Source organism: Hemitrygon akajei, chromosome 27 (genome assembly GCF_048418815.1).
Source record: "Hemitrygon akajei chromosome 27, sHemAka1.3, whole genome shotgun sequence".
Taxonomy (NCBI): Eukaryota; Metazoa; Chordata; class Chondrichthyes; order Myliobatiformes; family Dasyatidae; genus Hemitrygon; species Hemitrygon akajei.
The window spans coordinates 26435924-26462834 of NC_133150.1; the positions used below are offsets into that span (position 1 = coordinate 26435924).

The 26911-nt window shown below is 39.4% G+C and overlaps 1 protein-coding gene across 5 annotated transcripts in view; it reads right to left on the reverse strand.

Annotated features, from left to right (window-relative positions):
- The window catches only part of celsr2 (cadherin, EGF LAG seven-pass G-type receptor 2), a 314788-nt gene that overhangs the window by 197659 nt on the left and 90218 nt on the right, over positions 1 to 26911 (reverse strand). For all 5 annotated transcript variants that reach the window (XM_073030493.1, XM_073030495.1, XM_073030494.1 and 2 more), the window contains exon 2: positions 19885 to 20523. In XM_073030493.1, the coding sequence (XP_072886594.1) occupies positions 19885 to 20523 (639 nt within the window). The remainder of the gene's footprint in view (positions 1 to 19884; positions 20524 to 26911) is intronic.

Below are 26911 nucleotides of genomic sequence, written 5' to 3' on the forward strand. Positions count from 1 at the left end.
TTCGGCGCATCTGAAATTGAGGTTGGCAAAGGACTTATGGCTCAATATGGAGATCTTTGGGACAAGGGGTTGATAAACAAATTAGGATAAATGCAAAAAATAAATAAAAACTGACCTTTTTAAAGTAAGTGGTGTCCCAGATTCCACTGCACTTCCAGGCAATTATTTCAGCTGTTGAAAGAAATACTTCCTGATGGCTGGATCTATGCACTCTTCCCAAGCCACAACAGAATATTTAATGTGAGTTAAGTTAATTTTTTTGTGTCCTTTTAGATAACTTTTATATTATTTCCCTTCTCAAGATACACAAGTCTCTGTAAATTTTCTCTAAACATTAAGCTTTTACATTCCCTCTTCCTATACCTTTGTACCCCATTTTCCACATTGGTTGCATTTTTAAAAACTCAAGTAACAAAAGAACCCAGTGCTACAAAATTGCCACAATTAATTCCTCAGCTACTTGTCTAAATTCAGCCCCAATGAAAACTAACCACACTGAAAAAAGTGAGAAAAATATACTGTTTAATCAAATAATTAGAATCATTTCCATTTTAATTGTGCGGTGGAGCTTAATTAGCACATAAAGTATTTTGAATCTATTACGTATCAAGCAGACACGTCTAAAATAATGCAACTGCTGGAACAGAAGACAAGTCATATAAATCTTTGATCCAGACACTCCACCTCTTCAACTGTACACATACTTTTCCTCTATGTCCATCTGCAATGAACTTAATCACTTGAATGTTGTAAGAGTTGAACATGATACTTCCTATGGAATTGGAGCTATTTTTAACATAACTACTTGTATTTTGCCTGATAGCATTATATATTGGAGTTGTTTTTTCCTCCTAGAAGGACTTAATACTTCTGTTGATTTTAACTGAATGAGAATCAGAATGAGGTTTAATATCACTGTTACATATTGTGAAATGTGTTGTTTTGTGGCAACGGTACAGTGCAATATGTTAAAAAGCTATAAAGTACAAAAAGATAAAAATATAATATTAAATTGGTCATGCAAAAAGAAAACAAAAAAAGAAACCAAGGCAGTGTTTATAGGTTGGTTGTTGTCAACTTCAAATCTGATGGCAGTGAGGAAGAAGCTGTTCCGAAAATAATGAGAGTGGCTGCTGATTCTCCTCCTGATGATAGCAGCGATAAGAGGGCATGTCCCGGTGACATAGGTCATTAATGATTGATGCCACCTTCTTGAGACATCACCTTTTGAAGATGTTTTCAGTGCTGGGAAGGCTAGTATCCATGATGGAACTGGCTGAGTTTGAAACCTTCTACAGCTTTTACCAAGCTTGTTCAGCGGCTGGTCCATACGAGACAGCAATGCAACTAGTTAGAAAGCTCTCCATGTGTTAGGAATTTAGGTATGGAGACAGCAAATGTAAAAGCTTAATGGTTAGAGAAAATTGTCCCGTAATCCATTAAGTTCACAGAGACTTGTGTATCTTGAGAAGGGAAATAATATAAAGGTTATTCCATTTGTAAAATTGGGCCAGGACCAAAGTAACGTTGCCAATCAAATTGAAAGGTAAAAATGTGTTTTTTTTTTTGAGAGAGCTGTGTGTCTATCAGCATGGGAGAAACCCATTCACATCATCTCTCCCATCCATCGATCCATCCATAGCAAGTGTCACTAATCTGCCATGGGATTGGTCTGTTCATCCTGGTGTCAGGCTTGTTGGTCTTTGTCAACTGGCATGTGTTGCAAGCATCAGCTGGACAGTGACTGGCATTCAGACATCCATCAGGTCAGATTAATGATCTCATGTCTGGTCATTATTACTTAGCTGCTTGAGAGAGATTGCTATCTGCAAATAAGTCAGAAGTGACTTCTGTTGGAAAGCAGACACAAGAAATACTGTGGTTGCTGGAAATCTAAAGAAACACACACAAAATGCGGGAGGAAATCTTCAGGTCAGCCAGTATGTATAAAAGGAACTGAACAGTCAGTGTTTTGGTCTGAGGCCCTTCAACGGTCCTGGTTGAAGATGACACTGCTAAAGACAGGCGAAAACATACTGGCAGTTCCTCAAAGCAAGAACTACAACTAAATACTTTATTAATTACACATTTTCTGTAAAAGTTATGGTAAATGATCACTGCAAACAATGAAGAAGCGAGAGGCTAAGGGCGAGGTCAAGGAGAAATGGCAGGCGGGAAGTTGGAGCAGAGGAAAGGCAGATTTGAGAGCAAGGTTTGATTGATCCAATCCCCGGGCTGATTTGGAAAGGTTGGGTACGGGCTGAAACATGGCAGCGGGGTCCAGACCCAGAGTGTGTTGATGTGACAGGGCCCATATCTTAGAACAAGGAACGACCCAGCGTTTGGACAATTTAAACGCTGGGCTGGATGGACTGAAAAGGCAAGGTGTCGGGACCAGGGGCGAAGGCTGTGTTGGTTCTGCTCATGCTCCACGACGTTTACTCTGCTCTTTGCGGCGCTGAGGCTGTGGGCCTGCTCCGGCTGCTCCAGGCTTCGGCCTACGGACTCCCTTTCATCCTGAATGCTGTTTGCTTGCTTTTACTGTCTGCACAATTTGTTTTCTTCACCCCCCCCCTTTCTCTGCATAGGGGTGACACTGGATTTTTGATGGGTTCTTTTGAGTTTCATCTTTTGTAGCTGCCTGTAAGGTGATGAATCTCAAGATTGTATAATGTAAACATACTTTGATAATAAATGTACTTTGAACATTGATGAAAGTACTTCCTTAGATGTAAAGCAATTGAGGATGTTTTGGGGTTGTAAGAGGTGCTTGGGGTCTAAAAACGGTGGTTAAAGGATACATTTCCAATCATGTATAAAAGAGGACAAAGACTGCTGTGATAATGCTTCAATACTTCAACCAACAGATTAATTTTTTTTTAAGAGATACTGTGTGGATCAGGCCCTTCTAGCCCAACCACTTAACAAAGCATCCATTTCACTAGTCTAGTTGCAGGACAATTTATAATGACCAATTAACCTACAAACCGGTACTTCTTTCGACTGTGGAGGGGGATCTGGTGGAAATCCACATGCATCATGGAAAGAAATGTCCAAACGTCAGAAATGAACTGTGAACTTTGATGTCCCAGGCTGTGAGAGCATCATGCTAACCGCTACACTACTGTGGCGGCCATTTGTTTAAAGCGTTAAAATAATAATAAAGGGTCCTCCAATTGCAACGCCTGTAGGAAAGCAAACTATTCATCCAGTGGACTGCTTTGCAAGTGAGTGGAATTTGAACATGCTAAAGCACAAACTCGTAATTTCCAACAAACAATGATATATAAAAGTATTTCTCTGATTTTTGAAGACACAAAGCAGGCACTGCGTAATGCAAGGTATTTATCTTGGTTGGTTAGTTTTCTTTATAATTGCTATCACAGTTAATATGCGTGGCTCTGTAAAATGGAGGTACGCTGCGCCAGTATCAGCTTAAAATTCTCCACCCAGTGCCAGTTTATAAGCGCCTCACTGAAGTATGGCACTCAGACAGTTGTTAAAGGATTAAATATGGGTTTTGCCTGGAAAACAACCAGACTGAAAACTGGATAGTCAATTTCGAGAGACTAGCTGCTAAAAAAATATTTTCAGCACAATCAAGTGACTTGTTTATCATCTATAACTTCTTTTCTACTGTCTTTGGGATTGGTTACTGGGGAGAAAAAAAAACCCTGTTAATGACATACCCTGAAAGTGAAACTGTCAATTATCTGAATGATATAAGCTTGGCTTATTTTCTGTAGACTGCAAGTCTCACTAAAACCTGTCAGCATGCCTCCATAATTTGTAGTCTGCACCACACCTCTCATTTACTGTATCCTTTTGAACCCTTTGAAAACCTTGCTTGCCTCAGGCACCAACTTCTCTTCCAACTAAAGTATCTTTTACATGTCTGCCAGAAGCATAGATTCTGTCTAACGTTACTTGGGTAAGCTCCGGAGCCTACATAACATAGTTGCCTCTATGCACGCGCACTGACATTCTCTCAGTGGCCACTTTATCAGGAGTTGAACCTGGTGTGGTCTTCTGTTACTGTAGCCCATCCACTTCAAGGTTTGACATGTCGTGCGTTCAGAGATGCTCTTCTGCACACCACTGCTGTAACACGTGGTTGTTTGAGTTACTGTCGCCTTCCTATCAGCTTGAGCCTGGCTGGCCATTCTCCTCTGATCTCTCTCATGCACAAGACAATTTCACCCACAGAACTGCTCAATGTTTTTTTTTTCTCACCATTCTCTGTAAGCTCTAGAGACTGTTGTGCGTGAAAATCCCAAGAGATCAACAGTTTCCACGATATTCAAACCACCCCATCTGCCACCAACAATCATTCCACATTCAGAGTCACTTAGATCACATTTCTTCCCCATTCTGATGTTTGGTCTGAATAACCATTGAACCTCTTGACCAGGTCTGCATGCTTTTTTCTTTTCAAATCTTTTTATTATTATTCAAAATACACAGGTACATTGAAGTAACAACACTTACAATGCCTCAATATATTGCGTGGCTGCTACATGATCGGCTGATGAGAAATTTGCATTAACGAGGTGTATAGACATACCTAATAAGGTGGACACTGAGATTAGCAGAGGGTTATCAAGTATATTGCAAGTCATAATTATTAAAGTACAGCGTATTAACTTCTCCGCATCATTGTGCCTTAAAAGATCAGATTTGTGGAGGGGAGGAGATGCAGAATGGTAGAACAACACTGTATTGGAGACTCTTTTGACACTTCCAGCTTTTTTTCATAGATTGCTTCAGGTATTTCCATCTCCTGTGCTCATCATGTTCAGAACATAGAGCTTGCTTTTAAGGAAGAATGTGGCAATGGAAGGGGATAGCTCAGTAACCTGGCGGTTATCACGTCGCTTTACAGCGCCAGCTTTCTCTAGTTCAATTCCCACTGCTGCCTGTGAGGAGCTTGTACATTCTCTCTGTAACTGTGTAGGTTTCCTCCAGATACTCTGGTCTCCTCCCACGTTCCAAAGATGTAAGGTTAGGGGAGTGGGCTGTGGGCACGCTACGTTGGCGCCAGAAGCGTGCCGATACTTGCGGGCTGCCCAGCACAACCCTCGCTGATTTGACGCGAACCACGTACTTCACAGCGAGTTTCGATGTTTCAATATACACGTGACAAATAAAGCTAACGTTAATCTCTGAACTAAAGCTAATCTTCAATGTGGAGAAGAATGTATACCAGGAGAACAGCCTAAACTGCGTGTCACCATGTTGTCCAACGACAAACCTGCTGTCACTGTTTGCTTGTGCAGGATTTCAGATTTCTTTCTCGTTTGCACCTTGCAGATGGCTCTGCCTCCTCCTCTGCAATCGCTTAACTTTCTAAACTTGGATTTTCCGTCGACTTTCGCTGAAGAATTAAAAAGCATCATCTATCCGAGAAATACATTTGTTGGCTCCTCACGCTGACTGGATATGTAAACGTATGTTGGTTATTGGCTGTGTTTGCTCTGCCTACTTCTTAATCTGAAATAGGGTGATGAATTTGTCAGGGTTCAAAATGCTAACTGCCGTCCACTCTATCAGGCTAGACATAGGCACGGGGAGCTAATTGACTTTGTGCTAATCTTACAGAGCAAAGATAAACTATTCCATCTGCTTATGTCTGAATGTGCCATAACAATTAACCACAAGATATCCAGCTGCTTATCATATGGCTATTTCCCAATAAATTTTCATTTCAATTTAAATGAGGTGTCAAGATAGGATGCCTCAGAAACTGAAGACTTGACAGTCACAAATGCTGCAAATCTACTGATCCATACATACAACATTCAGAAAGGCAGATTTAAAGGGACTGTTCCATCTATTTTGGAGAATAATGTCTAGCACCTAGACTTTAATATTTGTAAAGCTGAAAATCTTTAGAAGTAGTAAGCTTCTATGTGAGTTGAACCAAGCATAACCGGCGGGATATCAAAACCTCTTTGAAAATTGAGAAAAGGAGATAAAAGCAAAATGAGAAAGTAAATACTGGACAATATCTAGGCACTTTGAAAATTCTGAAATTCAATCGATAGTAAGCAGCTAAGGCAAACAGTACATGAAACAGTGAACAACAGTAGAAGCAGAGACAGCAAGTTAAAAGTAATTGTGAGTTTTATATTCTGTAATTGCTTCACTACTACCTATACATCTCTAATATTTGTGAAATGCTTTTGTCTCTCTTGCTTTACCAACAAACCCTCACTTGATTATTATGCCAAAGGATGTAGTCTGTTTAACTGAACCTAATCTAGTTACCGGTAGTTTATTTTTTAAAGATGTGCTTATTCTAATTGGGACAAAAATCTACAAAAAAAAAAGAACAGCATCCTTTGTTCAAGATTCTAACTACACTCATGACTCATGTGCGTTTCCTCGTGATTTTCCCAGAGCTCTTTATTATACTCCAGCTTGGTGATTTTGACAGGCACAGCAAGCAATAGAAAACTGGGTCAACATGCCAGCCAGAAGAAAATACACAGATATCATAAGGGAAAACTGTCTTTGTTTGGAGACTCTGGTGTTCCACAGATGCACAATCATTGTTATCAAGCAGGACCTGTATTAAGTCGAGAGGCTGTATAAACCTACTGTTTCTTCAGTAGCGACTTTTGAGATCAAATACTTAAGAATCTTTACGGGAATCTTTTGAAGTGGTACATTGGACTGCTAACCATTATCTCAATAATAGTTAAAATAACCATTATATTCCAACAGATGCCAGTTAACAGTGTGACTAAATTTCTGCTGGAGAGCTAGAGAAAGCTCCCCTCCAGATCCCTGTCAGTTCAGGACAGCTTCGAAATGCAATCGCCAGTGGCTCTATAGCCAAATCAAAAAGGTAGGGACTTAAAGGGCATCCTTGACGGGTGCCACGTTTAAGGCTAAACGACTGGGAATGCTGAGAGTTAGTCAGAGCAGAAGCGGTAGGAGATAGGTATAACAATTTGATCCAAGAAATAAAACTTTGACCGAGATCAAATTTTCCTAAAACTGCAAAAAGGTAATTCCACTCTACACGATCAAATGCTTTCTCCGCATCAAGAGAAATAGCACATTCAGGAGTCCCAATTGAAGGTGAGTATAAAATATTGAATAAACGCCGTATAGTAAAGAAGGGAAGATGATTTTTAATGAAACCGGTTTGGTCATCAGAAATAATAGGAGGTATAATATATATATAATAAATAAATATAAATAAATAAATATAATAAAAAAAGAAAGTGCCCAACTGTATCAGAGTCATTTGTTGCCAAGATAAGGAACGAGGAACGAAGAGCAGAGCGATCAAGAAGATAGATCTGATTTCACAGGACTGCTCTTTCTATCAATCTGTTCAGTAAGATCACTTTTCCACTTGCATGCAGAGAATTTTCCAGTCTATTCGCTGATAGAACAAAATACTCCAAGCAGAAGGAAAATGAAATGCAGCAAGAGAATCTGAAAGGAATAAGCGAATGGAAGAGAAAGGATGATGACAGGGTGACAACTCTTCAGACTCCTACACTGCATAAGCATGGTACCCATAATACTGCATAATATTAGCTACCCATCATAATATTTCACTCCATTCATTTAATAACAATAGATTGGACAATGGTAATAATTTTATTTTGAATACCAGGACATTAGCTATTAAAAAAACATCACCAAATCACCAGGTTTATTATCATTGATGTATGTCAAAAAAATTATTGCTTTGTGGCAGCAGTACAACATAAGACATAAAAAATTAACATAATTTATAACAAGAAATATATATAAAATATTTGTGCAAAACGAGAGCAAAATAGTGAGGCAGTGCAAAATGACTTGGCCTCCACAGTAGTCTGTGCAGTGAATTCCACAGACTATCTACCCTTTGGCTAAAGAAATTCCTCCTCATCTCTGTTCTAAAGGGATGTCCTTCTATTCCTGGGGTTCAAAACTTTTTTTAATGTCATGGACCAATAACATGAGGCCTGTGGACCCCAAGTTGGGAACCCCTGTTATATTCTGAAGCTATACCCTCTAAGTCCTAGACTCTCCCACTATTTGAAAATCCTCTCTATGTCCACTCCAACTAGACCTCCCAACATCCCAAAGGTTACAATGAGATCACCCCTCATTCATCTAAACTCCATTAAGTACAGGCCGAGATCCATGTATGTGAACCCTCTCCAATGCCAGCACATCCTTTCCTAGATAAGGGGCTCTAAAATTACTGTTTATCCACATAGAGAGAGTAGACATAATCTGAAATGCACTGCCTGAAGAGCTGCTGGTGCTATATCTAAGAAGCATCTAAAAACACACACACACACACAAAAGAAAATCACTAAGGCACTGAGAGCTCTGTGGATAAATGGGATCAGTATAAATGAATGTTGTGGTTGACATGGATGTAATGGCCCAAAGGAGCTATTTTTGTGCTGCATAAATCCATGGCACAAGTCCGTGAGGCTAAACTCTCTGCCAGCATTCACTTTGTATGTTCAGGCAAGATCTCAGAGGGCAGACTGCCACACAGCCACAACCCAGGCAAGGATGCTACCTGAAGATAAATGAATGTGAGGGGAATTAAATAATCTGGACTCAATTGAGTTACCTTTGACTGCTACCAATATGTGCCTACCAAATACAATTAACCAGAAATTTTAAACACAAGAAAGTCTGCAGAAGCAGGAAGTCCAAAGCAACACACAAAAAATGCTAGAGGAGCTCAGCAGGACAGGCAGCATGGAGGGAAATGAAAAAAAAACAGTCGATGTTTAGACTGAGACCCTTCTTGAAGACTCAAGTGGAATCCGGAAGTCACTCGAATAAAAAGGAGGGAGGGAGGGGAAGGAGGATGAATATAAGGTGGACAGATGAAGCCAAGTGAATGGGAAAGGCAGCAGAAGAAGCAATCTGTTAATAGAGCACAGTGGGCCATAGGAGTAAGGGAAGGAGGAGGGGACCCAGGGGGAAGTGATAGGCGGGTGAGAAAGGGTATGAGGCCAGATTGGGGAATAGAAGGGGAGGGGACGAGAAAAATGTTTTACCGGAAGGAGAAAATGATATTTATGGAATCAGGTTGGGGGTGACTCAGACAGAATATAAAGTGTTGCTCCTCCACCCTGAGGGTGGTCTCATAATCACGAGGAGGCCATGGACCGACATGTGGAAACGGGAGTGGAAATTGGAATTAAAATGTTTAGCCACCAGGAAGTTTAGGCCTATTTGTTTAGTTTTTTTGGACGGTAAATCCCGAGCTCAGAGGTTATATAATCTGCCATTGTGTCCCTGTCTGATCTAATTCTGCACTACAAAATAAAATAATCCCCTTTAATGCACATGTGATATTATTTAACATTTGTCTTTTATTTCTTTGCCCAGATTTTTGACTATCAGAATGATCTTCCATCTGTGTATTTCATTTTCTTTTCCGCACCACTGAGCTATTTCAGATGAATTTAGTTGATTGCCATAAAGCTGTGAAAAGATGGTCTAATGTTACAGGGCCTTGACATTCTGTTGTCACGACTGAACATCGTGGCATCGAGACTGGAGTAAAAATAAGTGCAAGTAGCAAGCAACTCTCGGTCTCATAACTACACCCCCTTTACAGGTTTCACACACAGATCTGTATAGCCTGACAATGATAAACAGCTGCCAGGGGACTGAAGTGTCTTTTCCTGCAGGTATCACTCATTAAAGTCACAAACAGTCCGAGAGAATGGCGCAGTGAGAAAAACAAGTGTCTTGTTAAGAGAAACCCTTGCAGATGAATGTGTTCTTTCCTGCGTCCAACCCAGTCAGAAATAAAGATAATGTCTTGTCAAAAATATGCCTTGCCATATATAAACAAGACACCTCACAATGACAGTGCAGTTGATTTTACACTCAATATACTAGAATGTGGGATGGCACACAATTCCTCTTCCAGCTTATTTCCATCCCCCCTCTATTTTTGCTCAATTCCTACTGCTATTTTAACAGGGCCTTTCCAAACACAGCTAGGCCATTTCTCTGCCTAATTCGCAGTGGACTGGAATGATGTCATTGGCACCACATTGGCAGACTGAGAGAGTGGCACACTGTTTAGTAACTCCTGTTCACTGGAACCAGAGCCCCTATCGTCTAAGGACATAACTTGCTTTGCTGAGATCAAAAGCCGCAGCAGAGTCCTTCTTTTATCCACTCAGGAAAGAATTCCTGCCATCCTTCCCATAACTCAAGCCAAATCCTGCCAGCTACCCTCCAAGTTGCAGAAATCTCCCATAGTTACCAAAAGACAAAAAAAAATCATCTAGGAGTTAAAAGAAAGCAGACATCTAATAAATGTTGCTGAGTACTTTTCATATTCACCCAGCCCACCTGAAAACTGTCACCCTGTGTGTGTGTGTGTGTGTGAGAGTGTGTGTGTGTGTGTGTGTGTGCGTGTTGCCCGTTGAAATATTGGTGCAGCACAGTCTCATCTCCATCCTCCTAACTGATCATCTAAAACACAAGGCAAAAGTCAGAACTTCAGGAGGAGAAAATCAGAGGTCTATGAGCCAGTCCTCATCAGGGGATTAGAGAGGGTCACAACTGTGGTGTTACCATTTCAGAGGATCTGCCCTGGGCCCAACACGCAAGTGCAATTGCGAAGAAAGCACGTCAGTGCCTCCACTTCTTTAGAAGTTTTCGCGTGATGTCTAAAGCTTTGACAAACTTCTATGCATGTGGAGAGTTTATATATAGGTGGAGGGTTTTTCGACTGGCTGCCTCATGGAAATACCAATGCTCTTGAATGGAAAATCCTGCAAAAAGTAGCAGGTAATGCCCAGGCCGTCACGGGTAAATCCTTCGCCACTATAGAGCACATCTACATGGAGCACTGTCGCAGGAAAGCAGCATCCATTACCAAGGACCCCCACACATCCAGGCCATGCTCTCTTCTCAATGCTGCCATCAGGAAGGTGGTACAGGAGCCTCAGGACCTGCACCACCAGATTCAGGAACAGTTAGTACTCAACCATCATGGTCTTGAAACAGAGGGGATAATTTCACTCAACTTCACTCGCCCCATCACTGAACTCTTCCTGCAATGTATGGACTCAACTTTCAAGGACTCTTCATCTCATGTTCTCAATAGTTATTGCTTATTTATTATTATATTTTTTTCTTTCATTTTTGCACTGTGTATGCACATTGGTTGTTTCTCCTGTTGGGTGCAGTCTTGCATTGATTCTATTGTGTTTCTTGGATTTATTGTATATGCCCACAAGAAAACTAATCTTAGAGTTATATATGGTGACATACATGTACTTCGATAATAAAGTTACTCTGAACTTTGACCAACTAGAAGGAGCAACTGAGGGGACCTATCCTCCCACATTCCAAAAATGTACCAATTAATTGGTCATGGGTGGGTTGCTGGGCAGTGTGGCTCATTGGGCTGGAAGGGACTTTTCCTCGCTTTATTTCTAAATAAATAAATTTTTTAAATTAAAATGGGGCCTAGATACTCTGCATCATTGGTGGTAACAGTATTCTTCTTTGGGATCTCATTGGGATGTCTGGTATCGATGACACAGACCAATCAACTTGTTGCTATGTTGTCATGTTACCTTATTTCAGTTGACAGTGATAAGACACACAACAAATGACCTCACTGACCCTGAAACAAGGAAGAATGACTAATGAGGTTTTCCGATCTTAATCTCTCCTTAGCATCTCTGTCAAGCAAAGATGCTGTTGGTTAACAGAAAGATAAGTCCCTCTATAAATTGGCCTATACATGAAGAATTTCTTTTCTTAGCTGTAGTATTAGTAGGCACCTGTTGCATCCAGGAAGAAATATCCCCAGGAATTAAACTGTTATTTGAGAATAAGGAACATAGAACAGAACAGCACTGGACAGGCCATATAGCCCATGATGTTGTGTCAGTCATTATAGTAATTTAAACCAAAATGTCTTCCTCCTACATATCATCTATACCCCGTCATTCCCTTCATAATCATGTGCCTATCTAAAAGCCTCTTAAACTCCAGCAAGCTACCTAATTCCACTACCATCTCAGGTAACCCATTCTAGGCATCTATCAACCTCTGTGTCAAAAAGCTTGCCTAAATGTCGCCTTTAAGCTTCCTCCCTCTAAACTTAAAAGCATGCCCTCTGGTATTTGACACCTCCACCCTGGTGAAAGGATTCTGACTATATGGAATTATGGGGTAACAGACAAAAACAGCAAAGAGGAACTACTGAGACACTTTTCAAACCAAGATGTGCTGGGAAAATGAGCTCCTGTGACTTCAGTGATTCTTTGAGGAGACAGCACAGAAGGGAAATAACAGAATAAGAGATGTATTATTTCTATACTTCAGTGGCCATTACATGAAGAAACCCACTAATACCATGGAGACAAATGGGGCATTTCTATACCCAGATTATTTTGCCAACAATGCAGAATTAATCTTTTACTGTAAGATGTTCAACTTCAGGAAGTATCTCATAACAATTTAGGAATTATTTAGATGAATGAAATTTAAATTAAAAGCAATTAAATTAAATTTTAATTAATTTAAATTAAATTTAATTTAATTTAAATTATTTCATCATCTATTGATACAATTACATGAACTGTTTGGTTAACCAGGAACAGCAATCTGCTACCATAGGGACAAGAAATTAGTAAACAGATCTTGCACTTTTTCTCCAATTGGTTAAGATATTGCTATGTATGCTGGGAGTTGGAACCTGATCAAGGCCTCAGTTCTTGTTCATGTAATCTGATCATAATACCAATATGTAGTTCAGGTATTAAAAGGTAGAAATAATTAATTGAAAGAAAAATTGTTTTACACATCCTTTTAAACAATTGCACATTTCTTTTACTAGTCCATTTAGAGATTACCTTTAGTTAAGCATTTCTTGCCCCTCATATTTATTTGTAGAATGGTAATCATTTAGACATTTAAACATGCTTTCAAAGGAATATCCCACTGATTACTGCCATAGCAATAGGGAATTTTACACATTGAGATTCTGTCCTTGTCTGCCTTGATAGGCCTGACCTAACACTCAATGTAAATTTATTATCAAAGTACATATATAATCACCAGGTACAACCCTGAGATTCCTTTCTTGCGGGTGTATTTAGTAAATCCAAAAAACACAACAGAATCAATGAAAGACTGCATCTAACAGGACAGACCAATGTGCATAAGACAAAAAGAAGAAAAAAGAAAAGACAACAGATAAAAGAGTAATAATAATAATAAACATTATTATTAATATCAAGAGCATGAGATGAAGAGTCCTTGAAGGCAAGTCCATAGGTTGTGGGAACAGTTCAATGATGGGGCAAGTGAAATTGAGTGAAGTTATCCCCTCTGGTTCAAGAGCTTGATAGTTGAGGGATATTAACTCTTCCTGAACCTGGCACAGTGCGGGCCCAGATGCGCCTCTACGTTCTTCCTGATGGCAGCAGTGCGAAGAGAGCAGGTGCTCGGTGGTGGGGTCCCTGATGATGGATGGTGCCTTCCTACAACAGTGCTCCATGTAGATATGCTCAGTGGTGGGGAAGACTTTACCTCTGATGGACTGGGCTTTATCCACTGCTTCTTGTACGATTTTCCATTCAAGGGCCTCATTTTAACAGTGCTCACAAGAAGCCTCAGCTAGTTTGATCATAAAATTAAAGTGGTAACATTAAAAGCTCAGTTCTTTAGGTCACTGTTACATTCCCATTATTAAATAGAAAGCAATAATTTCGAAGCATCAAGCTTAATTTTAAAACCTTGAGGAAGGAAAAGAAGTTTGAAGGCACTCATAGTTTGATGGTCTGCCGAAGAATGAACTTGGCACAATGAGGGACTTTGATTTCAGCACAATAGCAAGTGAACCAATGCATCCGTCAATTAGGAAGAGAAAATGTCGGAGAAGAACTGGTCAATGAAGTACTGATGAGATACAAAGAAAGACAGGAGTTAGAATGGAAAGCAGGTTGTAGGAAAGAGAAGGGCACTTACAGATTACTGATGTTCGCATTGTTCCTAGAAAGGTGAAACAGGAGGTGGGGATAAGGTGGGGGGTGGGGACAGTGGCTACTCAGTGGCTTTATAGATGTGAGAAACAAACATCCCGACAGTCAGCATAGTGGGTGGAATACCATCCTTTTCTGAGAAATTGTGAGAAGATACCAGGAACGTAAGCAGAATTTGGGCAAACACATGTCTGAATTTCTAGGCAAGGAGTGATTTTAAGATGAAAGAAGAAATTAACCTTTTAAATCATGGTTGTAGCAAAGGAGGTGTGGCAGGCCTGATAATTCATCAGTATTAGTACCAAGAGATTTGAAATCTGGCAAGTGCTAAGTCTGCAGTGTTTAGGGCTGGAAAACCAGAGTCATACAAGTCCCAGAATAACCTCTGGATGGCCATCGCAAGCACAAGGAGACCGGCTTGGACTAAACTCAAATCACAAATGTACGGTCATCGACTGTGGCAGGGTTTAAACAACATAACTTCCTACAAGATTAGATAGGGAAGCAGAAGCGGCAACAATCCATTACTCCCAGATGAGTACAATGTCTTTTTTGCACGCTTTGATAGGAAGAGCTATAACGTACACACACACGCACACGAGACCCACACCTCTGGATGACCCAAAACATTCAGCCTATGAGGCTAACGTCTGTGCAACCATCAAGACTCTTGTGAATGTCAAAATGGCTCAGAGAGTATTTGCTCAAGGGGCAGGGGGGTGGAAGGGGGGGAAGAAGGGTGAGAAAGAAAGCGGAGGAGGGGGAGGGAGGGATTGATGGGGGTATAGAGGCAGAGGTATAGAGGGGAGTATGGGGGTATAGAGGGGGTACAGAGGGGGAGACAGTTGCTAGGAGAAGAGGTTGTGAGGGAGAAAAGTTTGCAAGAAACTGAGGGGTACACTCTGGGAGAGGGCACTAACTCAATGGGCCAAAAGGCTTCCTCTGTTGGAATGAAAAAAATGCTAATAAACTGCTTCTGTTGACTTCACTGGAAAATTGGGTCTTGTGCCAAATGGATGTGTAATCAATTATCACTACTGAAGGCTAAAGTTGTTTGGAGTGAGACTCAGAACGTTCATAGAAACTTAAAGACCAAAATTCCAGACTTGCAGTAAAAAAATTCGATATTTTAAATACAGAAATTAAATTACCATAATCTTAAATTTCTGCTTACTGTTATTTTAACATTAGAAGAAAAATTTTAAATTAAAATAATCCGCCCTGGGCATTAAAATGCTGCTCACTTGGAGAATCTCAATTTATCGCTGTTCCAAATTCAGGAAGAGTTTATTACTCCTCAGCTATCAAGCTCTTGAACCAAAGGGGATAGCTTCAATCACCCCAATACTGAACTTAGTCCACAACCTATGGACTCGACAATGTGTGTTCTTTATATTTATTGCTTTCTTTTCCTTTTTGAATTTGTACAGTTTGTTGCCTTTTGGCTGACTCTGCTGTCTGTGGTTTTTCATTGACTCTGTTCTGTTTCTTTCTATTTACTGTGAGTACCCACAAGAAAATGAACTTCAGGGCAGTTTGATAATAAATTTTCTTGGAACTTTTTACTCAGGACAAATACATTTGAAGACATTTTTTTAAAAATTCTGTTGAATATTCAGTTAACAGAGACCTTGTAGAGATATCAACCATTCTGCTCCAGGACAGATCAACCCAAGGTTAACCTTTCCTGCCTTTCTTTCTGAAATCTGGTGTGTTTTATTCATTCATCTAGTAAATGCACTTTTTCACTTCAAATAAATCACGCAGTATAAAACAAAGTAAAGTGTATGGGGTATGTGTTAAGATAGGTAACATACCTAAATATTTCATTTCACAATTTTCACTCAAAGATTCTTTCTGGGATTAAAACAAGATCCTTCATGAATAATAAGCTATTCACATAACTACAAATGACAAGAAATTGTTTGAGGCCATTACTATGAAGTGAAGTCTTTAATGCCAGGCTTCCAACTAAATGATGACATAACCTTGGAAGTTATCCAAGCTAAGTTTCATTACTGACATCGGGATTTTCTGTACAATCTAATCTACAGAGTTTGACACTCGGGTCAGCAAGCTAGGCTTGTTTTAAAAAATCAGCTGCAATGGAGCTTGTCCTTGCAACGAGGTCAGCCATGTTATGCTATTCCTCACCACGCCCTGTGGCGCATCAGGCTGCAACTTTGCCGTTTCTTTAGCACATTCTTGCCTGTTTTTTTTTTACAAGGCCGGGTTGCTAGCTCAACACTCAACATAGCAGCATTGGGAAGAGTGCAAGGAGCCAAATTGATTCAAGCCCGGGACCGCTCGCCTCTAAGTCTGGTACTGATGCCACTACACCACTGGACAGCATATGTCGGCCATGTTAATGACCTAAATAATGGACATTTGCCTGATCTAAGCTCCCAGCATCAAGCCAGGAACGTAGGTAGATATTTAAAAATAAGAATTCTAACATGTCTCAGTATCAATCAAAATACATCGAATCTATTTTGAATCTTGAATCTATATTGTGCCCTTCCTCCCACCTTTAATATCCACTTATCATTTTTTCCCTAGTCCTGCTGAAGGGTTTCGGCCCAAAGCTTGACAGTACTCTTTTCCATTGATTCTGCCTGGCCTGCTGAGCTCCTCCAACATTTTGTGTGTTGCTTGGATTTCCAGCATCTGCAGATTTTCTCTTGTCTATATTGTTCCGAGGGGTTTTTTTTTGTCTACGTAACCTGGAAATATATTGCTTTAAAACAGACATTGTTGCTGAGGATGGTTTCTCGTTGTTCCAGTGGACAATAAACACAGTAAAAGTAACTCTGAGACACAAAAATAAAGTTATATTAAGATTTCTTATGTGTGCTTGGATGATATACAAGCTAAAATGATTAGTTGGGCTACTTCTAAGTCCATGAAGAAAGTGATGGCATATTCCGTATGTATCAGAGGGATGGTGACTCACCGGTTCAGAAATTCTACTTTGTAAAATGAGATGTGTCTTAACCACGGAACAAGGTGATCATATTCACTGCTTGGATGTTTAGGGAGAACAATGTAAATTATGCAAGTCCCGCTGTAAGAACAGCTTTCTGTTCATTCAGAAAGTAGCAGCAAATAAAGCAGTTGCTGATTTATATCTCACCCGGGGGCTTTTGAAACCACATTCCAGAGTCTGGAAGGTGTAGATGCTAGCATACGTGCAAGATTATTTAGTTATTAAGCAATAAACTATAGATAACTCATTTTTTTTTCATTCTCGTCCAGCTTTAGGAGCAGAATATCCCCAAGCAGTTGGGCTGATTTTAACCAAGACAAGTCACAAATGATCAGGAGCAGGAGTGGAGGAAATCATTTGGCAGTCTTTCCATCCCAGATGAGAGACCTCTGCAGAAAGCCATCATTGTTATGCGAAGATAATATTTTATTTGACTGTAAAGTCCCCTACATACAAAAGCCAATTAAGGTCCTAATATCTACTTGGGTAATATACTGGATGTCAGAAAGTGCCTGTGAATGAAGTTTACACAGGATAAATGTGGCACAGATAACAATTTTCACTGATGTTTATTGCTCTCTCAAACACCTTTCCTTTTATCATCAACTGTCAGTTTAACGCTCGTTTCCTTTCTAAATTAGTTGTTTGTCCAACCTCTATTAATTTTGTTTTCTCTGTTTATCTGTAATGACAAGTTCCACATTCTCACCTCTCACTGCATAAATAAATCACTTCTGAATTCTTCATTGGATCTCTTGGTGGCCACTAGCATTCACTTCCTCACAAGTGGAAAAGTTCTCTCCAACTATTCTATCAAAACCCATCATAATGTTAATATGTTCATAATTAACTATTAGATCTGTCCTCAAAGGTGATCCACTCCAATCATATACTTCCATTTCTGATATCATCCTTGTAAATCTTCATTCAATGCCTCTATATGCTTGAAGTATTAGGGCAAAGAGAAATATATGGAGTACTATAAGTGTGATCCAAGCAAAGTTTGCTACAAACCTTGCGCAAGTTTTCTCAATTTTAAATTCAATCCCTTCAAAGCAAATTACATGCTTTTCTTTATGGCCTTGCTAATGTGTCACACAACTTCAATTAATGGTTGATTTTACACCCTAAAGTCCCTTTGTTCTTACACCTTTCAGATAATAGGTGATCTCACTATTCTTCCTACCTGAATGTACTGCGAGATTAGCAAAGGAAGAAATCAATAAGTCAATACTTTACAATACCGGTAAACAGAAATAGAGATAAATAAAGCACAGCGTTTTTTTTACCCTTTGTTCATTAACTGTCTGCTGGCGGTGAAAGGGTACATTGACTGCAAATAATCTCATATGTACTGCACCTTCATATGTACTTAGTATACACCCACCTTTAAGTAGGAGCAGAAAAAGGACTTATGACCCAAGCAGCCATGGTCATCAGGAAATCACTGCTGATCTTTTTTATTATTCTGCTTTCCTTCAATTCCCTATAGCTTGAGAATGCTGTCTTTGTGCTAATTATTCACCTTAGATGAGGTGTGCCATTACAAATAAATGGACACAATGGTATTTTCCATTTAGCCACTTCATATCTGTGTTTTGAACAAGGCAATTTACCAATAATTAACACAAACTATCTTACTAAATTAAATAATTTGATGGAAAATTATATTTACCAATTAGGCTAACAGTAGCCATTATATTTAATGGGTAATATACCAAGTTAATTTTCAATATAAACTGTGGTTCTTAGTTCAGAATTGAACCAGAGCTGTATATGACCCACACTGATTAGTAAGGGGGTGAAGCTTGTGTTTGCACTGCAAGGGTATTGGTAAGAAACTTATATGAACACAAATGAAATATTAGTTAATAACGAGACACAGTATGTACAATACAAGACTGCTTTGGATATGTCAAACTGAAATACAGCTTCTGACTAAACAGTCCAATCGAGTGGTTAAGTTCCATAAGAATCTTTTTTTGTTATCTAAATATATAGATAGATAGATACTTTATCGCTCCCAAAGGAAATTACAGTGTTACAGTTGCATTACAAGTTCACAGAATAAAAATAAGATATCTTAAACAATCTAACAGGAGGGGGTCACCACTTCCTTGACTACAGGTTGACCCATTATAGAGCCTAATGGCTGAGGGTAAGAATGACCTCACATAGCACTCAGAGCAACTCTATTCTCTTTCCCTCAATAGATACTGTGCAACATCTTACCATTGAGTATTTGAGGCTATATCAGGGGTTCCCAACCTTTTTCTTGCCGTGGACAAACGCTATTAAGCAAGGGGTCCACGGACCGCAGGTTGGGAACCCCCAGGCTCTAACAATGATTACCCGTTGCTATGCACACCATCCGCAAAGTACACAGCAGCATCTTACAAAGTTCACCTCAGCAGCAACTCCAAAATTACTGACTATCCCAAGGAGGACCAGAACAATAGATTCCTAATCACACAGCATCATGATTTGGAACACATTTCATATCTTTGCTGATTCCAAGTCTTTGAAGACCCTTTCCCCATAGTACTCAACATCAAAGACAAGTTTGGATGGGAAGAGTATGAAGAGGCATGGTCTAAATGCAGGTCAATGGGCAGAACAATAGTTCAGCATGGACTAGGTGGGCCGAAGGGCCTGTTACTGTGTTGTAGTGCTCAATGAGAGGGAACTTCAACACAAGGACTATACAAATCAAGCAGCTAAATCACCACCACATTCTCAAGAGAATTAAAAATAGTTAATAAATTCTGGCTTCTTAATGCTTTCCACTTTGCTTGAGTAAAATACAAACTTCATTTCAGAATAATATGAAAGTGCAACAGAATTTGCTTTCGCATACTGTTGTAATGGGGACTGAGAAACAAATGAGCCAAAACTCACCTGTGTAGTCTTCATGGCACTCACACGTAAACCCTCCTTCCCTACTTCGACAAATGCCATGGTTTCCACAAGGATTTGAGTAACAAAGATCAATTTCTGTTTCACAGTAGTCTCCAGTGAATCCTGCAGGGCACCTGCATCTCAAGCCATTTATTGGATGGATGGGTCGAAATAAGATGGTGTCTGAGGTGATGAATGGAGCAGAGCTATCAAATTTCAACACAGACACGCACTTCATGTAGTTCTCACAAGGTTCCCGGAGGCAAATATTATCATCGAACGGTAGCACTGTTTGTGTGGAGATGGCTGTCAAAAGGGTTCGGTTAAGGTAGATTTGCTCTTGCAGATCTTCCGAGGAGAAAAACTGGTTGTGGGTTCCACCGGGCAACAACACAGAGAGACTAACGTTCAGGATAGTGGCTTTTACATCTGTATCATTTTGTATGTTGAAGATAACGATGTCCTCTTTCATTGCAGCTAAAACAGTTGCCACTCCTTCGACAAAGAGAGAGAGAAGAGGAGACAAGAACTTATCTTGGGACATATTCTCCAGGCGTAACGTAATACTGTTGCTGAGCATTTCATCAGTGATGATCGTAACCCGCAGTGTACACTGGGCCGTAACACTGTGAATACCATCTGAAAAAAAGATAAAATAACTCCTGTTACATAGGGCACCTGCTACAAGAGGCACACTCTTTCAGTCTGGATATTCCGAACAATCAAGTTCAAAATCAGATTTATTACCACTGACATATTTCATGAAATGTTTTGTTTTGCTCCAGCAGTTCAGTGGAATACATAAAAATCCCTACCAATTACATTAAGAATATATTAGTAACTAAATCGTGCCAAAAGAGAGGGAAAGTGAGGTCGCGTTCACGGGTTTTTGGGCTATTTAGAAACCTGATGGCAGAAGGCTAGAAGCTGTTTCTGAATCGATGAGTATGTGCCTTGACTTCATGTTATTCTATGAATGCTTAAAACAGTAAAGCAAGTAAGCTTTCCACTGTACCTTGGTAAACACACAATAAACCAATTCCAATACTCTCACCTCAGTTTAAATAGGAGCATGATCTCAATTAAAATAAACAGCTTAACCACTTATTTGAAGCTGAGGGAGCCAATGCAAGGGGTGCATCAAATATTAATATTTATGCTAATTTAATGGATTTCAGTTTTATTAAAATCTGTAGCTACTGCACCAAATGTGGATTTCAGTTGTAGGCCACTTTGTGTCAACCATCACCTTGCCCCCTCTACTCAAAATTACAAATTGCCATTTTTTTCCCCTGAAATAAACTTCACTGACCAATATCCAACTGTTAACAAATAGTCGGGATTGAGGAAACTTGCAAGCAGGATCTGGCCTGATGCCCAGTCACCCTGGGTTTAATCCACTGAGTGCTCAGGATATCCTGAATAAAGCCCACCACATGGTTCCATCTCACAATAATCAAGGGCCTAAGCCTATTTTCTGGTCCCACAATCCCATCTTCCCTTCACCCACCTCCTAATCATCTTACTCATTCCAATGACAGTATTCAACATTCAATTATCGTCAACTAACCCACTGCTCAGTCTCACCATCTAATGAATCTGACTATACCATAGCCATACAAGCTGGCCCTTGACTCTTATCCTACTGACCTGAACTCAACCACCTTCTGGACTTTGCCTGCCACCCAGACATAATGCCAATTGACTTGCATAATTAAAACAAAATAATACATTTTTAAAAATTAAAGCATATAAACACCAAGAAATAACTAAAACAATTAAATAGAGAAAAACAGAACAAATTGAGATCAGTAAGGCACTTAACCTTTTCTATAAGGTAAACAGCCCCATTAGCCATTCCTATCCCATCCCTTCCTGACTCAAAAATCGAAGGCCAGGTGTCTGGTGTATCTAGACTCTCTCTCCTAGGAGTCACTTCTCCATCATCAAGTTCAATGGGGAGCACAGTAATGGAGCAGACATGGAACATGCTGGACTTCAGAATATCTCAGATCTTAACGAAATTTGCGTGGGCATCCGAGACTTCCCAGGGCACGAACTGGTTCATTTCAGAACCGCCTGCTAAAATTCAGCCCACACCTACTAAACTATGCCAGTTCTGTTTGTGATATTGTGGAGCCATCACTCACCCATTAGGATTGTTTAATTGTTCAAATTTAACTTAATTCTGCACATTATCTCAAATAAGTGGGACTTCCATGACATTTAACAGTATCAAAAGGGAACCAGCATATACTTGAACCTCCCTCATTACTTGGCCATCAGTTACAAAATCTTTAGATTTCAAAATCATTAGAGCGTCAATTAAATTGACTCCCTCAGCAGTGTCCTGTTAAAAAAAAAATAATGCTGTGTCAATTATCTTAATATACTTTCTCATAACTCAAAGGAAGGTATAAAAAAATCTTTCTTCATTGGCTGGGCAATCAGATACTTTATGTTATACTTTGACATCAGCATTCAAGTCAAGTCAAGTTAACTTTTATTGTCATTTCGACCATAACTGCTGGTACAGTGCATAGTAAAAATGAGACAATGTTTTTCAGGACCATGGTGTTACATGACACAGTACAAAAAAACTAGACAGTACAAGAAAACAAAAAAAAATGTTCAAGGAACATTTCAGAATTATTTTAAAAATATTATAAATAAGCATAAACTCATTATATGTCCTGTATAATGCTCAAGTGACTGATAAATGTGCTACATACTGTAATACCCAGTTCCATAATGGCAGGGAAATCTGTATTCAGTCTCTATATTTTTATTTATATGGATATACAGTGACACAACAGGTCCTTCTGGCCCACCTAGCCCATGCCTCTCAATTACACCCATTAACCTATTACTGTGTACATCTTTGGAATGTGGAAGGACACTGCAGCACTTGGAGGAAACCCACACGGTCACAGGGAGAACATACAATCTCCTTACAGACAGTAGTGGAATTGAATCCCAGTAGCTGGCGCTATAATAACGTTACACTAATCACTATTAGGGCAGTTTCCATGTTGTCCAAATTTGTTAACTGATCTCAATTGGACTACAATATAAATGACTACATTGCCTTTGGCCAAGGGGGCGAAACACAGTTCCTAAATATAATCTAATAATTCTACTGAAGAATTAGCAGCCTGAAATATTGGCTTTATTTCTCTCCCCACACAAGCCACTTGATCTGCTGAAAATATAAGTTTCTGTTTTTTTTAAATTACATCCATCAATACAGCTTAAGATCAGAGTGGAAATATTACTCATATCTTGGAGACCAAGGCATTGTTTCAAAGGTGTTTGTCAGGTGATTCAGGAAAAATAGAAAAATGAAATATATACACCATTTGTGTGTATGTTATAATGTTTAAATATTTGATTGAAATAGACAAATATGCTATCAGGTAATGTACTGATGTGATCCGTGTATATTAACAGATGCTACGGTTGAAAAGGAGACAGCACTAATGAACAGCAGAGCACCGTTACATTAAAATCAGAGTTGAGCAATGCTTAGTCGATTTTCTGTCCTAGTCAAAAATTTGCAACAGCTATTATAATAACAAGGCATGTTTTAATTCCGGGTAAAAATATCTCTCAGGAAAATAATTTTCAAAGACAAACTGGCATAATGAAAACATTCAGTGCTTTACATTACAAGGGGTTTCTAAAGACTGTTATCGGTTGCCTGTGATCTCCAATGTGTTTTTTTATTTCCGTAAATCACGATTAAATCAGATTGTTAATGCTTGCTGGGGCTGACAAAGTAGCTACACAAGTATGTGGAAAACGAGAGCATATTTCATGTTTTTATTTGCCTGGAGGTGAAATATTACTTCTTGGGGCTTTTGAACATATTAATAACAAAGCCTTGTTTTCTGATTAACACCTACTTCACCATCGGAGACTCAGCACCGAATACAAGATGTCTGTGAGCTGTCATCTGACATTTATCCAATTCTTCAAAGATATGTCTGAAGCAAGAATCAGTCCCTTTAATATACTCTTCTTTTCGGTTTCTGGAATCCTGAGGTTACTTTACGAACTGCGTAATGTGGCAAATTCTAGCTGACAGCAAAAGTACATAATGAATAAGCTACCAGCATTTTCTTTGAGGATATTGTCTCAGATAAAACAGAATGCAAGGCTGGACTGTGAAAACTGTGAGCCCACTAAGTTTAAGGTAGCATAAATACACTTTATATGAAAGTGGAGCCATGCCAGCTCCACTCAAAAGGGTGCAAGGATTTAACAAATTCCAACAGTTGGGTAGACTTTTCTCAGTAATTTATATATAACAAGTTTTCCAGAAACACAATACTAAAATATAAACTCATGTACGGAGTTAGTATGCTCTCCCCATGACTGCATGGTTTTCCTTGGGTGTTCCGCTTTTCTCCCACAGTCCCAAGACCTACCAGTTGGTAGGTTAACTGGTCATTGTAAATTGTCTGTCTGTGATTAGGCTCAGATTAAATGGGGGGATTGCTGGAACGGACAGTCCGAAGGGCCGGAAGCATCTACTCCATGCTGGGATGAGGGTTGGAGTGTCAGAGCACTGGCGGGTATAGATGGAAGGAGGGCTAGACAAATAAGAACTATGCAAACAAAAGAAAGAACAAGAGCCAATTAATAGTCCAAGAAAAAGCATTTATAGGAAAAATGTTATCAAGTGGGGGAAACCACAAGAATAAAATTCGGTGTTAATAAAGACAAAGAAAAGATCAGAAAAGGTTCAATGAGCTGCAATTGAATAAAATGGAAAAGGCTAAATTCAAGTGATAAAGAGGCAATATCACAACTGTGTGAAAGATGTATTGAGATGGAGGACAGAAACTGGGGAAATAAAACAAATGGAAAACTTGAGCGCAAGACTGAAGACAATTGTTTTCTACCAAAGAGAAAAGTCATCATGTTTAGATTTGAATATCTCTCCAAACTCCAGAGGAAAAAGGTACAACATTCTGCTGTGAATGATTGTTACAAATTCTTTCCTTTCAGCTTCCTGTCCAGTTCCTTCTGAATGCTAAAATTGAGTCTATCGCTGACACTCCCGACTAATTACTCGCCGCAAAATTAGAGAAACAAAATTGTTCCCTTTGATTTTGCCTTTATTGAAGGTCATCTTCATTTTATGCTTCCTAGTCCTTAAACTTTCCATCAACGAATACAAGTTTTGACACTCTGTACTCTTCAGGTTTCTTGTATCTCAAGGGAGCATAATAGCAGTTTCTCCAATTTAACCATTTAAAGTTCAAAGTACATTTATTATTGAAGTAACAAACTATGTATACATTATGCCACCTTGAGATTCATCTCCTTACAGACAGCCATAAAACAAGAAACCCCAAAGAATCCATTACAAAAAAAAGACCAAAACCCAATGTGCAGAGAGCAAAAAAAAACAAATGGTGCAAACAACAGCATTCAGAACAAAAGTGAGTCCATAGATACGAAGCATGAAGCAGCCATTAAAGTGTTATTAATAAAGTATTTGGTGGTTTTAAATAAAGCCTCAATCATTTTAGCAAATCTCTTTCTAAAGCTTTAATCTTTCCTACATCATAGCTCCCAGAATTGTACGCAATACTACAATTGTGACTGTTTCATAATGCTTCACCATTACTTCTTTACTCTTGTACACTTTGCTTCTATTTATAAAGCTCAAGATCCAATAGTTTTTTTTAAGTGTCTTTTTTGTCACTCTCAATGAAGTGCATAAATCAACTGACTGAATTTTTCTTAAATACTTGGAGAATTATGAATTTAGTTTACTTGTCTCAGTTTTTTCCTTCTGTCAAAAAATGCATTGCTTCCCGTTTCTCAACATTAAATTTCAACTGCCACCGTTAGACAAGCACCTGAATATCTCTGGAAATTTACCACCACGTTCTTCACAGTTCAGTACCCCTTCAAGTTTTGTGTCAGCTACAAATATGAAAATTGTGTTCTATATGACCTTACCCGAATCTTGACAACTGTCAAAAAGAGCAGCAGTCCAAACAACCATACTCGCCATACTCCATACTCCATCAAACGGGAGGTTTGATCAGCAACCTTTCACTACGACTCCGTGTTCCTGTCATTTGACCAGTTTGGCAGCCGTACTGCTACAGCACCTTCTATTTCGTGGCCGTCAGTCTTGCTGTAAAATGTGGCATTTTGCCAGACTAGGATTCAGTGACACAAGTTTAATGATCTTATATGAATGGTAAAGGTTATTGAATGTGCTTCCCTTTTGCATTAGTGGTCTCAAATAGCTCCTCAATTCATTTGAATCCATCAGTCAAAAGCCATTTGGGCAACTTGTTCTTTTTTCACACGTTGGGTGTTTGATGTTTTCCTGAGAAGTTTTTTTTGTTTCATGACCGTCTGCAGGAGCACTAATCTCAGAGTTGTATTCTGTATCTCTCTTCGGTTGTCCATCGGAATCCAATGACAACGTCCACTCCTTTAATGGTGAGATCTTTGATGACTATACAGTCCTATCCTGGACCCACAAGCTCTACTGCAGGTGGGACATGTATATGTAGTAGTGGTGGTAGTGATGGCAACCATGGCTGCATTTCTCCTGGCTCTGTTCTGCTGTCTTCTAGTTGTTCTTTCCATCTCCAGAATACGAACCCTGTCCCTACACAACTGTTGCCAAAGTACGTATTCTGTATACGTACTTTGACAATAAATGTATTTTGAATCTGAGGTCATTATCAAACCTGTTAATTGTGAGTCAGCAGCATGAACTGCAGTACCACCAAGTCTGAGGCTGTGGGCAACAATGGAGTCAAAGCACAATGAATGTATTTCAGATTCCTGCATGTAAATACCACTGACAATTTGTCCTGGTCCAGCCATGTGGATGGTATGACCAAAAGGAGCTTCAACACCTCTACATTCACAGAAAGGTAAGAGAATTCACCACGTCCCTGAAGATCCCAACCAATTATAGGTACACCATAAATAGTATCCTGTCTGGTTACATCACAGCATGGTAGATTAGTATTCTCTTAGGCTGGAA